We start from the raw sequence: 15923 nt of genomic DNA, 5'->3' as shown, positions 1-15923 counted from the left end.
AGCATTTTATCTGGTGTACAATATAATTGTTAAAACTTTGGCGGGTATCAACATTATAAATAAATACAATACTATTATTTCTTTCTTGTTTCTTTTAGTTTTATATAATTATAATGATTTTTAATGTTAGAAGAGACCGTCCTCTATCGAAAAATACCCCTTCAAGACATTCAATTCCGTTTGTTCAGGAACGTCGGAGTACGATGGTTCCTAAGAAATGTGGATCTCCATAATGACCTGGAGCTTGACTCAAACAGTAAATATATCGACGCTTGAAAGGCAAACGTGACTAAGCGACAATAACTGCTTTGTACATAAATGATAGGCAATAACCATATTCGATGCGAAAAAAAAAAATATATCTCTAGGTCTATTAAAATCATTTCAATCCTACAGCTACTAGCTAGATTCTACTACAGCTAGATTCGTTAAAATAAATTTTGTTTTCAGGTATTTCAACTTTAAATTAGTCTACTGTGAAGTTCACGCGTTGTCTCTTAGTCACGTTTGCCTTTCAAGCGTCGATATACAGTCAACATCAATGCGCCACTTTGAGAAGGCGGCACGACATGAAAACCCTCTTGTCGTGGCCGTCGGAAATTATATACCCGATCTTGTGGACCGATTGGTAAACAGTCGCTCCAAACACGTCATTACGGATCCTCTTGATCCACTAACGCTGCTTTTAGGTACCTCAAGCAGCGGCCCCTGTTCTCGCCGAACCCATCGCGTGTGACGAAGGGCTCGACGAGTAAATTAACCCATAGACACAACCACACAGTTTCTCACCGGATCTTCTCAGTAAGTCGCGTTTCCGATCTGGTGGTAGATTCTGCGAAACACTGCTCTTGCTAGGGCCAGTGTTAGCGACACTTCCGGTTTGAGCCCCGTAAGCTACCTACACGCTAAGGTAAAGCTGAAATAGCCTCTCCAGGCTATCAACTGAAGTACGAAAAAAAATCGAAAAATCTTTAGTGTGACAGATAAGATTTAGAAATTGGTCAGTAAAAATGCTCTTGGCAACTTCCAAGTAGATTCTTATTCAGCAAAGGATAGCTTTCCTTTCAAACAACCAAGATACACAATAGACTGAGGCTGTGGAGTCTTCATTTAGCCAAACAAAACAAGCCATCTCTGACAAATCTTTACACTATTTCACTTCCCGGTACCACATTATTTTTTTAAGAGATATCTGTAACATCGTACCACTTTTCAGAATTTTTGCAATGAGAAAAAATGAGGGGAATACCGAAACAACACAAAATTTTCAATAAAACTTTTATTAAAGATTACAGATTACACGAATTACAGAGAAAACGATTCGCTCGATTCTTATTTCTAACGCTGCTGTGTGCTCTTCGCGATTTGTTCTTTCAGCAGGAGTATACTGGCGCGTTGTTCGGGCGGTAACAAAGCGATCTGTTCGTCGGATAACTGCAGCACTTGCATTATCAACGCGGCCTGTAAACAAACGGATACTGTATTATATATCGATCTAATTAACTACCCGATAACAATAATGACCCATGAAAATAATATATTTTTATTCATTTTAACATTGAGCCGGAACGGGCCTTACTGTTTTTAATACGCTTTTATTAGCTTCAGACGTATGTATGTTAGTATTTAACGGAATCTTTGAACATGATTATGCATGGTATCAAATATTTTATGAAAAGATATGAGTAGAAGGGTTATTTTGATAATATCCTGAAAAGCAACCCACGCTTTTTTTACAATAAAATAATTTTTTCTTACACTATTTTTAATTCAAATTTATTATAATTTATTTTCTATTTTTTAGTTGGATTTTCTATAAAAGCGTATTTTGTTAGTTTTTTAAAAAGTTTATTTATTGGAGTGAAACTTCTAATGCGACTTCGCACAAGGTTGCGTTAAGTGTTTAACGCTACCATACTAGAAAGAGACAGAGTATACCTTTTACAGGCCAGCGCGAGCGTTAACAACGAGTAGCGTCCAATATTACAATGAAGTATTTTAAAAATTATATATGTACATATATTTATTTTTCTATCTATAATATAAAATATATATAATACTAGCCGTACTCGCCCGCTCCGCTGGGCATTTAAAATTAACATTATTATATATTGTCATTATTATTAGGGAGTCCAACACTCATATAAATATTAGACTATCCATTAATTACATGTATTTCCGACATGGATATCAAATTTCAAGTCAATCGGATGCATGGTTCAGTAGCTATAACGGAACATCCGTAAAAACCGGTTTAGATTTATATGTTAGTATAGATAAAAGTTGAAGATGTCGCATCTCTTATACACAGCATTCCCTATTACAAGAGCAATCTGATTTCAGGATGAAAAATGAACCAAACCACAATACTACACATCGAAAAAGAAGTTTCACTTCATTCACGTGCACCAAGTTGCACGCGCACCGTTTTTTATTTCACCGCACCGTTTTTTATTTGTGTCACAAATTACTCATAATGTTTATTGTGCTCGAAGGCGAGCGCACTATCTACTCGATAGGTGATGGACGTGGGTTATTTCGCAACCAAACATTTCATTAATTACCTTCTCTTGATCAGAAGCACCCGATGGAATACCTTGAATGTTCCTAGCCTGTGCAGCGCTCGGCATGCCAGGAGGCATTTCTGTAATTCAATATTTTGTAAATATATAGAGCAGCGAAACATACGAATTAGTTTCTTGTTTTTGGCCTATCTAATTTTAAGCGGTTAGGTAAGCCATAGAAATCACAATATTAAAGGCATCTCTAAATTTTAGACATATAGGAGCAAATAAATAAGGCATGTTTTAGTCATGCTGTGTCATGTGGAATTAATAGGGGTTAATGTATGAAATTGCCGTTCTATTGTAATAGGGACTTCGAATTGACATAGAACCTTCGTGGTTTGAGATTTTTGAGTAAAACTTTTTTGAAATGGTATCTATGAGGTTCTTCTTGTAAAAAAATATGTTCTATGTAAAATTCTTTCTAGATAACGGACATAACTTTATTTTGCAAGTATATAGTTTAACTCCTAAACAAGGCGACAATATGTTCATATTGTGATATGAACATGAGTAACAGGCCAATGTGGGTGACAAAACTTACGCTGTGGCGGTTTCTGCTGGTTTCGTGGATCGCTTGAACGCACCCTCGGATCCGGGTTGTACGGTGGAGCATTGGCCAACCGCGGATCTCTCGGGTAACTACTGTTGGTACAAACAATATATCTATTCAGAACAACTTATTAGACAAAATATCGAAAAAAAACACACAAGCACATATAAACATTCACGTGGGAACTTTTTTGGTGCGTCATTTTGATATTTATTGAATTTATGCATCCACAATATTTTTTTCAGTCATCATTGTCAACGGTAACAAAATAGAGATGTTTTTCTTAAAAATATTGACACATACATTTTTTTTGTTTTCATATCGAGGTCTGAAAGGACATTTGGTTTAAACGACATTTGCTTGATACGCGACTTTTATCTTTGTAAATAAAGGTGCGTTTTATTTGGTATTAGCATCATCGATGTTTTTAATTGAACTTCAATTAAGTTTACTCTATTTAAAATAGCCGAAGAAGTTTTTTTGTTATGATATTTTCCAAATTTTAAACTTTTAAATGGCACTTCTGTAAGGTTGCAAAGATAACGTTTAAACCAAATAACCTTTCACCTCTCGATATGTAAAGGTACAGTAAGATCACTTCGAATGATCTAATTGTGAATTAATAAATTCATTTTGTTCAATACATACAGGGTGTATTGGAGCTTTTGTTTGCTAATGCGATACAAATAAAATTGGTGATAAAATAAAATAAAAATATACCGATAAAAAAAAACCTGAAAAATAGGTTTAAGTAACTTTGTCATACATGCAACACATACTTATATGCATAATACTCATAGTGAACAGTTAACTTTGTATTATCAAGAAATCTTTTTTGGTTTTAATCAGTGAGTAGACTATTTTCCTTTCAAACTAGAAATAAAAAAGACAATAATGCAATATATTAGATGAATTTTAAACTTTAGATGTCAATAATTAAGGTCGAAATTCGATCAAGGAACGAATACCAGTACATATAACGAAATGGAGAATATTTTCCGGTCGCGTCAATTTAGCAGCTTCTTGACGGATTACACCCTGTATATAAAATAATAATGATAAAATATATAAACAAATATAGTTTATCAGGAGTCAGGGGTCAACATTACAACAATAACTACCATTCTCAAAGGTGCATATTACATTCGCATTTTGCCTTATTAAAAACATCTATTACACGGGTATTGATGTTATTGTTTCTGAACATTCTGCGTTCATAATGCGTTATGAAATCGTTCTTTTTAGAGTGACAAAATAATTTTGATTTGATTTTTTGCGGTTTTCAAGAAACATTTTAGAACTTAAAAAAAAACTGAAGGCATAGACTAGACGGCCGTATTATTTAAAGATTGTAAACTCATGAACTCATTTCTCACTCATTTAAAAAAAAAGTAATACCTACCTATTTATTTTGATCATTTACACAAATTAAAGAGCATTTTACATAGTAGTTTAAAAAGTTAGTATGGTAATTTTATTTATTTTAGATTTGAATTTATCTATGAATACACACGATTTTATAAATAACTTTTTCATATTCATGAATAATATTTCATAAAAATAAATAATTTATATAACCGCAAAACGTCAATAAACGCCAATCGATCCCTAAGAAACTGGACAAGGCTAATAACATCAAAGCCAGTTTGAAACAATAATATGTTTCATTCTACCTCACATATTAACAACATATTAGGCAGATGATTTTTTTATGGAACTCACTCTTCCGTCGTCTCCACAAAGAGGATCAAACTTGAAGAAAAATAATTCGATGCATTAGGTAGGTTAAAAGAATTTCCTGTTACTTATCGAAATTAATTTACGATATACCCGCTATTATACAAACGAAAATACCAATAATAATAGTGGTGAGGTGCCATTTTTACTTAATGTTTTTTTGCTTTGTAGTCAAATACAAGACTTCACTTGACCTTAGAAAAAATTTACATATTTAAAATTCATAGAATGTTTTCGTCGCTTCGAAATCATTTTGAAATTTGTTTTATTCATACAGCTATTTTTCATTTGATAAAAACCTATTTTTATCGTGAAAGAAGTTTTTTTCTTCTTTTATTCTTGAATTGCGAAAATTTTACATTTAATACCGAACGTACATAGTTAAGCAAGTACGAGAGAGGACCTAATGATGCAGACAAAGATATAATTTACTAAGTATCAACACTGATTAGGTCTCGCCCATAAATTGCTTCCCGGGCTAAACCGGACATCTTATCCTTTAGACCACGACGATTTTTAGCAAAATTTCAGCTGTCGTTTCAAACGTTTTTTCTTTTCCTACCTTTTTCCTACCTAAGCTGATAGCCTTGAGAGGCTATTTCAGCGTAACCTTAACTAGTAGGTGAGCTCAGAAGTCGTCCAATAAATACGTACGGATCTTGGGGATGATGCATCGGCGGCGGTACCGGGTGCGGGGCGACCGGCGGCAGACTGCGCATGTCCTGGTCGAGCAGCGCGGGCATGGCGTTAGGGGGCGCCGCGGGACCGGGAGCTCGCGACCCGCGAAGATCAACATCCATGGACGGACGGGCTGTTGGAGATTCAATTTAACGATGATTCAATGAAATAGGCTATTATACTGAGACCTCAGAACTCATATCTCAAGGTGGGTGGCGCGATTTACGTCATTACTGGTGGTAGGGCCTCTTGTGAGTCCGCACGGGTAGGTACCACCACCCTGCCTATTTATGCCGTGAAGCAGTAATGCGTTTCGGTTTGAAGGGTGGGGCAGCCGTTGTAACTATACTGAGACCTCAGAACTCATATCTCAAGGTAGGTGGCGCGATTTACGTCATTACTGGTGGTAGGGCCTCTTGTGAGTCCGCACGGGTAGGTACCACCACCCTGCCTATTTATGCCGTGAAGCAGTAATGCGTTTCGGTTTGAAAGGTCGGGCAGCCGTTGTAACTATACTGAGACCTCAGAACTCATATCTCAAGGTAGGTGGCGCGATTTACGTCATTACTGGTGGTAGGGCCTCTTGTGAGTCCGCACGGGTAGGTACCACCACCCTGCCTATTTATGCCGTGAAGCAGTAATGCGTTTCGGCTTGAAGGGTGGGGCAGCCGTTGTAACTATACTGAGACCTCAGAACTCATATCTCAAGGTAGGTGGCGCGATTTACGTCATTACTGGTGGTAGGGCCTCTTGTGAGTCCGCACGGGTAGGTACCACCACCCTGCCTATTTATGCCGTGAAGCAGTAATGCGTTTCGGTTTGAAGGGTGGGGCAGCCGTTGTAACTATACTGAGACCTCAGAACTCATATCTCAAGGTAGGTGGCGCGATTTACGTCATTACTGGTGGTAGGGCCTCTTGTGAGTCCGCACGGGTAGGTACCACCACCCTGCCTATTTATGCCGTGAAGCAGTAATGCGTTTCGGTTTGAAAGGTCGGGCAGCCGTTGTAACTATACTGAAACTCAGACTACTACAAACTACAACTTAGAACTCATATCTCAAGGTGGGTGGCGGCATTTACGTTGTAGATGTCTATGGGCTCCGGTAAACACTTAACACCAAGATGCGTCTTATATTACATGGAGTTGGCGAATGCTAAACATAGCGATACATTGCAGACTTGCAATTGAAGACATGAGTGGATGAAGGGAGTAAGTATCATTTTTAAGATTTAATGAAGGTGTTATGTGCCTATAAATCATATTAAAACTCCAGGTTTAAAAGCTTCTTTTTAGAAATTGCATGTGATGAAGGAGTTATGTACAAAAAAAAGTACAAGTAACAAAAGTTTGTTACCCTTTTTCTCAAAATTAACAAATTGTATCATATCCCCTTCATCCATTCATGTCTTCAATTACTTTGCGCTAATCTTTGATGACTCTCATTATATTGATGGTTTAGATGTTTTTTTTTATTTTTTCCTACCTCAGCTGATAGTCTTAAGGTGAGCTCACGGTGCTCGAACCTGGCGAAGTTGCAAACACTGGCCCTAGCAAGAGCAGTGCTTCGCAGAATCTACCACCGGATCGGAAACGCGATCCACTGAGAAGATCCGGCGAGAAACTCAGTAGGTTGTGTCTGTGGGTTCGTTTACTCGCCGAACCCTTCGTTGCAAGCGACGGGTTCGACGAGAACGATGACCGGTGCTTGAGATACCTAAAAGCACTGTTAGTGGATCTGGAGGATCCGTAATGACGTGAATTTATTTTTAATTGGCTAAGAAATGTATGAACATGGTGTGCAAGTCATAAATTAGTTGGTAATTAACATTGGAGATTAAGTCATTCAAACTATTAATAACAATCTACATAATAATATATATGTACGTACATATATAAATTAGTACTTACAATTGTTGTACTGGTTGGGTGGCGGTCCGGGATTATTGTGTATCGGTGGTTGTGCTAGATTTGTAAACAAATATAATCCTATATTATTTTATTTTGATTGACACAAAATTTTGTAGTTTCGGGTTAGTTGTCTTTTCAAAAATAGAATTATCCCACATGTATTCTTACTTTTTCTTGTACTTAAGCAATTTATTTTTATATAAAAACTTAGTCAAGCTTACTTACTTATTCAAACAGCTAGCTAATACCAAAACTTTGATTAGAGTTAATACTTGTTAGATAAATATTTACTTTACATTTTATACTAATATTATGTTAATTACATAGATTATTTTAACTAGTTATTACCTGGTGGTGGATTGGATGGTATATAAGTATTCGTTTGGGCTGGTTTATCACCCGGTAGTAAGATTGGAGGTACAGGGTTACTTGGATGAAGCATTGTCTGAAATTATTTAACCAATAAATAAAAAATGAACAAAGATTAGAGAGCAGAAATAAAACTTCAACAAATACAAAAACTAAAGCCATTATAAGGGATATACATCTCTATGTCATTCCTGAGTTAAAAAGATTTATTTTGATCATATATTTTATGCAACAACACATTTGGGTAAAAAATGTGAAATTGTCGGTATTTTATAGTTCTATCAATAATTATACTCCCCCAAAGCGAAGATTATGTTATTATTTATTATATGTATATTATGTTATATAGGGCAATTTCACCATGTTTATCCCCTTATGAACTTTATAAAAATAACTACATTATTGCCCATTTCTGCTGCAAAAAGACCATGCAATCCAATTAAATAATAGGATATACATTTTTTCTAATACAATTAAGTCTTTGATGACTCAAGGTGGCAAGAGGCATTTACCTTATTACATCTAACAATCTTAAATGGTCATTTACGGTGTTTCTCTTTTTTTTTACTACCTATGCTAATAGCTTTGAGAGGCTATTTCGGCTTCTCCTTGGCGTATTGGTGAGCTCATGGGGCTCAAACTGGATTGTTGGTAACACTGGCCCTAGCAAGAGCAGTGCTTCACAGAATCGGAAACGCGACCCACTGAGAAGATCCGGCGAGAAACTTAGTGAGCTGTGTCTATGGGTTAATTTACTCATCGTGCCTTTCATCCCAAGGGCGGTGATCGGGGTGTTGCCTTTTTTCATATTTGTCAATACTCACAACTGCAGTGGCTGGATCGACAATTCTCATTATGACCTGTGCCTGTAGCAGCGCGTATGCCAGTTGCGGATTTTGTAAAAGCATGTTTCGAGCTTCATTAGGATTATTCTGGAATATATACAACATGATAAATTATTATTTGCAGCCCATTAGTTTTTTATAATTTTTATACTATGATATCACTTGCAATTAGAACTTGCTTAAGAAGTTCTAATTTTTCATGATCAATTAAAACAATTGTAAATCTCTGTTGAATTTTACTAATGCATTTGTATAAGGACTTTCATTTATTTGGGCTTAGAAGATTTATAATAAAGATTGATTTAATTTAATTTTCATATTGCTGGATGTCTATTTATTTATAAGTTCCGTTGTTAATTACAATGTAATGTTTTTTTTCAGCCTCTTGGCCTTTTGGGAGCTTAAGCTAATGAAATTTTCAACTACATATAAATGGTTTATTTACCTGAATACAAAGTTTCATTTGCTTCATCAGTTCAAACATCTGTTCTGGAGGCAATGTCGCCACAGCTTTACTGATTGCTTCAGGTGCTTTTTCAGGTTCTACTGGATCACCATAAGGATTTTCTACCTGTAATTATATGACAGCAGAGGTAATGAAAATTTATATATAAGGCCCAAGAGGGATGATTGCAAAGCAGACTCAGATGTATGATAATGCTTTTAAGTCTCTTAAGAGACTCAAATACATAACATCTTCCTTCAATCATAAGCTTATACCTGAGCTTCATGATGTGTGTGGTCTTGCTCTATCACACCCAAAAGCCACTTGGTGGTGAAGACTACCTGTGATCTTTGTGTCCACCTAGTTTATCACATTATTTTCCAGGTAATATCCACCAGGCTTTTTTCTTCAAAAAATTTCTGTCACAATAAGCTTCCAGAATCTAGATCATTAGTTTTACCAAACTCTTTATGAATCAAGCCGTAAATAGTATAGTACCTACTCTCAAGACGGTCAATAGTTCATGTTCATGTTTCTTTATGCTCTATATGGATAAGGGCATTTTATTCTTTCTATTATTATTTGGCCAAGAATTGCATACCAGTACATGGTACTGGCCACCACATTTGAAATCAATGCACCATTTTATAGACTTCACACAGTACAGGTAATAGAAAGGACTAAAACGAATTCTATCTTAGTTGCTATTTTTAATCGCAACTCCTATTGAAGTTTGAGATCACCAATTCCACCAATTTGTTCTCTAGCTGACTGATATAATCTAAACAATCTTCTGATCCTTCTACAAGGCCTATATCTGACAACACTCTCCCAATCTTAAGGATTAACTTATATAGAGTATTTCCTGTACAATCAAGGATCCCATGCCCGTCCAAGTCATTGTTAAATTTGGGAGATAGTGAACATAAACAATATTTCTAAGGTTGTATAAAGTGCTTATTAAAATAACTTAAAAATATCAAAATCGTTTGAGTAAATGTTACCTGAGGTCCTTGCATTAGAGCTTGCATTTCCATTCGCGATTTCTCTGTACAAGCATTATCTACTCTTAACGAACGACCACCAATTTCGTATCCATTGAGATTTCTCATGGCACTCAAAGCCGTTTCCTGGTCTTTATATTCACAAAACCCATAACCTTTGGGTTTACCGGTTTCGCGATCGAAGACAAGTTTGAAAGACAAGACGGGTCCTACTTCACTGAATATGTCCTTTAATTTCTCTTCTGTGGCTTCGTATGGTATATTACCCACTGGAAGCAATGTTTGTAATTAGAAGAAATTTAAAGGGCCATATGAAGACATTTATTTAAGTTTTTTTCGGAGAAAACTCACCGAAAACAGATCTCATGGATTTATCCATGATGCTTTGTTCCTCTTTTTCTTTACTTTTATCCATCTTTATAATTGTATGTTAATTCCGATATAAATTATAATTTCGATAATTGTATTTTTATGCGTTGAATTGTAAAATTACTTTTTCGCAAATGCTTGTTTCACTCACTTGTTTGTAGCTATATACGGTTTTTCTATAGGATTTTATGACATGGTAACTAAGACCTTTAGGTCAAGTCTATATCCATATTTTTATGAAAAATGATAATATAGTGAAATGAAATGAAGATGATTAATTTGAGACATTAATCAACTCATATGAAATCAAATATAATCTCAGTAAAACTGTGGTAATTTACTGAGACTTTTTCAATGGGCTATTTGTAGGATTCCAAGAAGTTACGTCCAGCGGCTTTATTTTGTTTTCCCACATTTGTGCACTTTCACAGATACTAAATAGTTAATAAGCCACCGTTATTACACATTTAAACCTGAAGAAACATTAAATAGACAAAATAAAACAAAGCCGCTGGACAAAACTTCTCGGGATCCTCCAAAAAGTCTACTGAAAAAATCTCAGTAAATGACCACCATTTTACTGAGATTATATTTCATCCCGTATCATCTCATCTCATTTCATCTAGTTTCATCCCAGTTGATTAATGTCTCAAATTAATCATCTTCATTTCACTCCCTATTATCATTTTTCATAAAAATAGGAATATAAATTAAAATAAGACTTGACCTAAAGGTCTTAATTACCAGGTCATAAAATCCCTTAAAAAGGTGTATTGACTATTGAATTGAAGCTCATCTATGGATAGGGTTTCTAAAACGAATTCCAAAACCATTAATTCTTAACATTTTGTTCAATAATAATTTGCAAGTCGTTCTGTGAAAATTGGTTAATCTCATTAACTTTTATCTTAGAGTGCAAGTTGTATTTGAGATTATCACAATTACCTCGTACCTTGATCGTAAAACACCAGTTGATGCTACTAAAAAGTATTGATTTGTGTTTTTGATGCTATGAGATGAGTAAATCTTATCAAATGCGTTTTAGTCACATATTTTCTGGTGCACAATAAAAAAGTGATACTTGTATAATCCGGAATGAATCTCGACAACTCGTCACGAGAAAACTCTGAAGCTTTGGATTCCGTCGGTACGGTAAGCCCCAGGGAAAAATATCACACAATGAGGGAAAAGAAATTGTCCGCAGCATCGATCACTACGACTGAGGGTGCTCGTCCCAAAGTTGTTACTGTTAAACATCCGGAGTCCAATAAACCGAAACCTACAGCTAAGAAAAACAAACCAATACAGGCTGATCTTGACGTTATTAAAGAATTCATTAGATGCCGTGAAGAAGGTGTAATACGATTGGATCTCAGCAAATCATCGATTACTTCTCTTCCGCCAAATGTTAGAGATCTTACACATTTAGTAGAGTTTTATTTGTATGGGAATAAGCTGGTTGCACTTCCATCAGAATTTGGTTGTTTGTCCAATCTACAAACACTCGCATTAAATGAAAACTCATTAACAAGCCTACCAGATTCTCTTGCTAACTTAAAATCTTTAAAGGTTCTTGATTTACGACATAATAAATTAAATGATATACCTGAAGTGGTTTATAAATTGACATCTCTCACAACTTTATATCTACGGTTCAATAGAATCAGAGTTGTAGGAGATGGGATTGAAAACCTCACTAATTTAACTATGCTGAGTCTTCGAGAAAACAAGATTAAGGAATTGTCTGCAGGAATTGGCAAATTGATAAACCTTGTAACATTTGATGTGTCGCACAACCACTTAGAGCATCTGCCCCAAGAGATTGGAAATTGTCTAAATTTGTCTACATTAGACTTACAACATAATGACTTATTGGATATTCCTGAAAGTATTGGGAATCTTACAGCAGTTACTAGATTGGGACTTAGATACAATGGGCTTTCGACTATCCCTGCCACTCTAAGCAATTTGAAACATATGGATGAATTTAATGTTGAAGGAAACTCAATATCTCAGCTGCCTGAAGGTCTCTTGGCTAGATTGAGTGAACTCACCAGTATAACTCTCTCCCGTAATTCTTTCACCAGCTACCCTTCAGGTGGTCCTGCTCAATTTACTAATGTCTTTACTATAAACCTAGAACATAATCAAATTGATAAAATACCATATGGTATATTTTCAAGAGCTAAAAACTTAACAAAACTGAATATGAAGGAAAATCTTTTGACTGCACTTCCTTTAGATGTTGGGACTTGGTTAAATATGGTTGAACTTAATTTGGGGACTAATCAGCTTTCAAAACTACCTGATGATGTTCAATGTCTGCAAAATTTAGAAGTTCTGATATTGTCAAACAACCTGTTAAAAAGAATACCACCTAGTATTGGAAATTTGAGGAAGCTACGAGTACTCGACTTGGAAGAGAATAAGCTTGAAGTTCTCCCGAATGAAATAGGATTCTTACATGAATTGCAAAAGTTGATAGTGCAGTCAAACCAGTTATCAACTTTGCCTCGCTCAATAGGCCATCTGACAAATTTGACATCTTTAAGCGTGGGAGAGAATAACTTACAATATGTACCAGAAGAAATAGGCACACTGGAGAATTTGGAATCTTTATACTTGAATGATAATCCTAATTTATGCAATTTGCCATTTGAGTTAGCTTTGTGTGTAAACTTGCAAATAATGAGCATTGAGAATTGTCCATTGACTTCTATTCCTTCAGAAGTAGTAAGTTCAGGACCATCTTTGGTAATCCAGTATTTGAAAACCCAAGGGCCATACAGAGCTATGTGATATCAGGATGAAGGTATTGTGAGGAGCAGTGACTTCAATTAAACCAACATTGCTTAAAAATGCATTGCTTTGCAAGTGTACTCATTTTGTTGTGAAATAAAACTCAACAATGTTTTGAAGTACTGTTTAATTTTGTAGTCTAGATTCATAAATGGAAAATATATTGATGTTATATTGGTGTTGTGTATTTCATCATTTCATGTAAGTTGTCTTTTACTGTGTTACTTGTACTTGTACTATCTTGAAATAGTCATAATATGCTATTTAAAATTATGGTTTACCTGATAGCACATTCAGTTTAAAGCTTTCAAATAGTAAAAATTTTTAAGAAAAAACATGAAATGTGTACATGTTATTGTCAATGTTTTTAAATTATGAACAAAATGTGGTAGTGTTAGGAAACAAATTGTAAGATGCAGCATTTTACAATACAGCAGCTGTATATAATGTAAGTATATGAGTGAAAATATTGTTTTTATTGGTTACATTGTGTAACAAAATCTGACTTTGAATTACTTTGAAATATTAGAGGCCAAAACTTTGTTTCTGTAATTATCATTATTACCTATCTTTGCTATTGTATAATTATGTATTTGATAAGTTCATCATTAGACATTAAGGTCTAAAAAATATATTTTTACCTAGGTAGAAAGTATTAAATTGTCATTAAGCTCAAAGCAAATTAAAATAATAAAATCAGCAGTATACTAATTTTATATTTCAGTTAAAAACACATTAAGTGAAAATTGGAATTAATATTTTTAATAGTATAATTTAAACACATCATTTATTTTAAAACTTTTATGACTTTTTGACTTGTCACCAGTGATTTCTAATATTGTGAATAATAAATTAAATGAAGGTCCCCTAAAAAATAAAATAAAAAAACATGGATATAATTTATGTGTACTTTCAAAGGCAATATTGTGTAATTATTTTTTTTACAAAATATATTAATCTAGAATGCACATTGTAAACAAAAACTTTTTGTTTTTCAATAAAAACTTACCACTGTACTGATGAGGAATCAGTATTGCATTTATTTTACATTTGTATGATAAGTTTTATATTAATTATAATTATTGTTTGAATTAAGTTAATTTGTTTTGTGTCAGCTTACTTTTGTGCTTTGTTTTTGAATGTAGAAATTTTCATAGATATGTGTTTATGTACTATAATATGAACTTGGATGTTGATGTTCTTTGATATTGTGAATTTGATGTCTTCTAGTCAAAATGACTGTTTCGTGTACAATCAAACTACCATGACATGTTAAAACTTTCTTTCGACTTGTATACTGCAGTCGAAATTGCTGTTAGAAACTCGTGGTCAAGTTAAAACTAATATAATGTTGAATCCGTGTCTAGATATTTGTAATTGAATGTTTAATTGACATGTAAACCTGTTGAAAACGAATAAATGGATTAAAAAGCATACTTTGTTTTGTTGATTACTGATGTATTCTTTGTACCCAATTAAACTGTTCGACAAAACTTGTGACAAGTACGGTACAGTTTTAGTGCAGTGGGGGTAATGTCGCGCATAGTGCACATTGCAACAAAAAAATTGTCACTCTTATTGCCCGCATATAATTTAATTTAATTTTATAATTATTGAAGTGAAACTTCCTTATCGGCGTTGGAAAAAAATTTACCGTCACATTTTTCGGTTACGCGTCACATTTTTCCGTTACGCGCCATCTTTTTTGTATTCATGTCTATGATAATAAAATCCTTTTGTTTAAACTTTATCTAATTTAACTTTTTTGTATTCATGTCTATGATAATAAAATCCTTTTGTTTAAACTTTATCTAATTTAACTTTATTTAACCAATTTCTAGAAAGTTGCATGTAGATCATTTTTCGAAAAATAAGGCCATAAAGAAGTTTCACTTACGTGTGTACACTAGTACACGCACACATTTTTTTTTATTTGCCATAATTTATTTTTAAGCCTGTGTGTTTAGAAGAAAGTTAAAGAAAAGAGAGGAATCCGTGAAGTGTATTAGGTGTTATAAATAAAATACAATTAAAAGTTAAGAAGTTTATTTAAAAATATATACTTAATATTAAAAATTATGTGTCGCCGACGTCAGTATCATTTTCTAATAGTGCTACCCCTTGTATTAAATTTATGGTAGCACCTGAGCTGGTGGAAGGAGTTGGCTCCTCATCGTCGACATAACGAAGAGTCGCTGTCGTCACTGGCGTAAATAATAAAACGCTCAGTGCCTGAATCGACTATATGGTCATTGGTATTTGGTCCTGGCATTGCAAACAATAACACTCGTAACAAACTCAATATAAGCAAAGGGTTCCTACAACTTTAGTAGGCGCATGTGTAACCAGGAGCGAACGGAACGTGGACGCGGTGCGGGAGGGGAGGGTCGACTGATTCACCAATCGCGCGCTCGGAATGGTGCTACGTGTTTCCCCGCGTCCCGCTTGACAACCAAAGAGACCTAAAAAACGACTTCTGCGCATCTAGCGACTCTTGCCTAGTTACGTGCCGGGGACTATACCTATCTTCATTTTAGCACCATAGTTGTTTTTTGATCGGGTCTCGTTTTGTGTTACAGCTACTACCCACAAAATTAATTTTATGTTCATTTTCACATTCAAAGAACTTATTATTTGAAGAGTAACTAT

General features: G+C 34.7%; 2 protein-coding genes across 2 annotated transcripts; one reads left to right on the top strand and one right to left on the bottom strand.

The window, feature by feature from the left end:
• Positions 1-1264: 1264 nt before the first annotated feature.
• On the bottom strand, positions 1265-10690 carry LOC733138 (cleavage stimulation factor subunit 2 tau variant). The gene is made up of 10 exons (XM_004930509.5): positions 10458-10690; positions 10107-10375; positions 9103-9228; positions 8637-8744; positions 7792-7888; positions 7444-7497; positions 5509-5665; positions 3109-3209; positions 2565-2644; positions 1265-1461 (listed from the first exon to the last, which is right to left on the bottom strand). The coding sequence occupies exons 1-10, from the start codon at positions 10519-10521 to the stop codon at positions 1339-1341; spliced, it is 1179 nt and encodes a 392-aa protein (XP_004930566.1). The 5' UTR covers positions 10522-10690; the 3' UTR covers positions 1265-1338.
• Positions 10691-11252: 562 nt separating this feature from the next.
• On the top strand, positions 11253-13453 carry LOC101740066 (leucine-rich repeat protein soc-2 homolog). The gene has a single exon (XM_004930511.4). The coding sequence runs from the start codon at positions 11571-11573 to the stop codon at positions 13272-13274; it is 1704 nt and encodes a 567-aa protein (XP_004930568.1). The 5' UTR covers positions 11253-11570; the 3' UTR covers positions 13275-13453.
• Positions 13454-15923: the final 2470 nt, after the last annotated feature.

The sequence above is a fragment of the Bombyx mori genome, chromosome 6, assembly GCF_030269925.1.
Source record: "Bombyx mori chromosome 6, ASM3026992v2".
In the NCBI taxonomy this organism is placed as follows: Eukaryota; Metazoa; Arthropoda; class Insecta; order Lepidoptera; family Bombycidae; genus Bombyx; species Bombyx mori.
The sequence above is the reverse complement of the archived record's forward strand: the minus strand, read 5'-3'. Positions and strand labels throughout refer to the sequence as shown.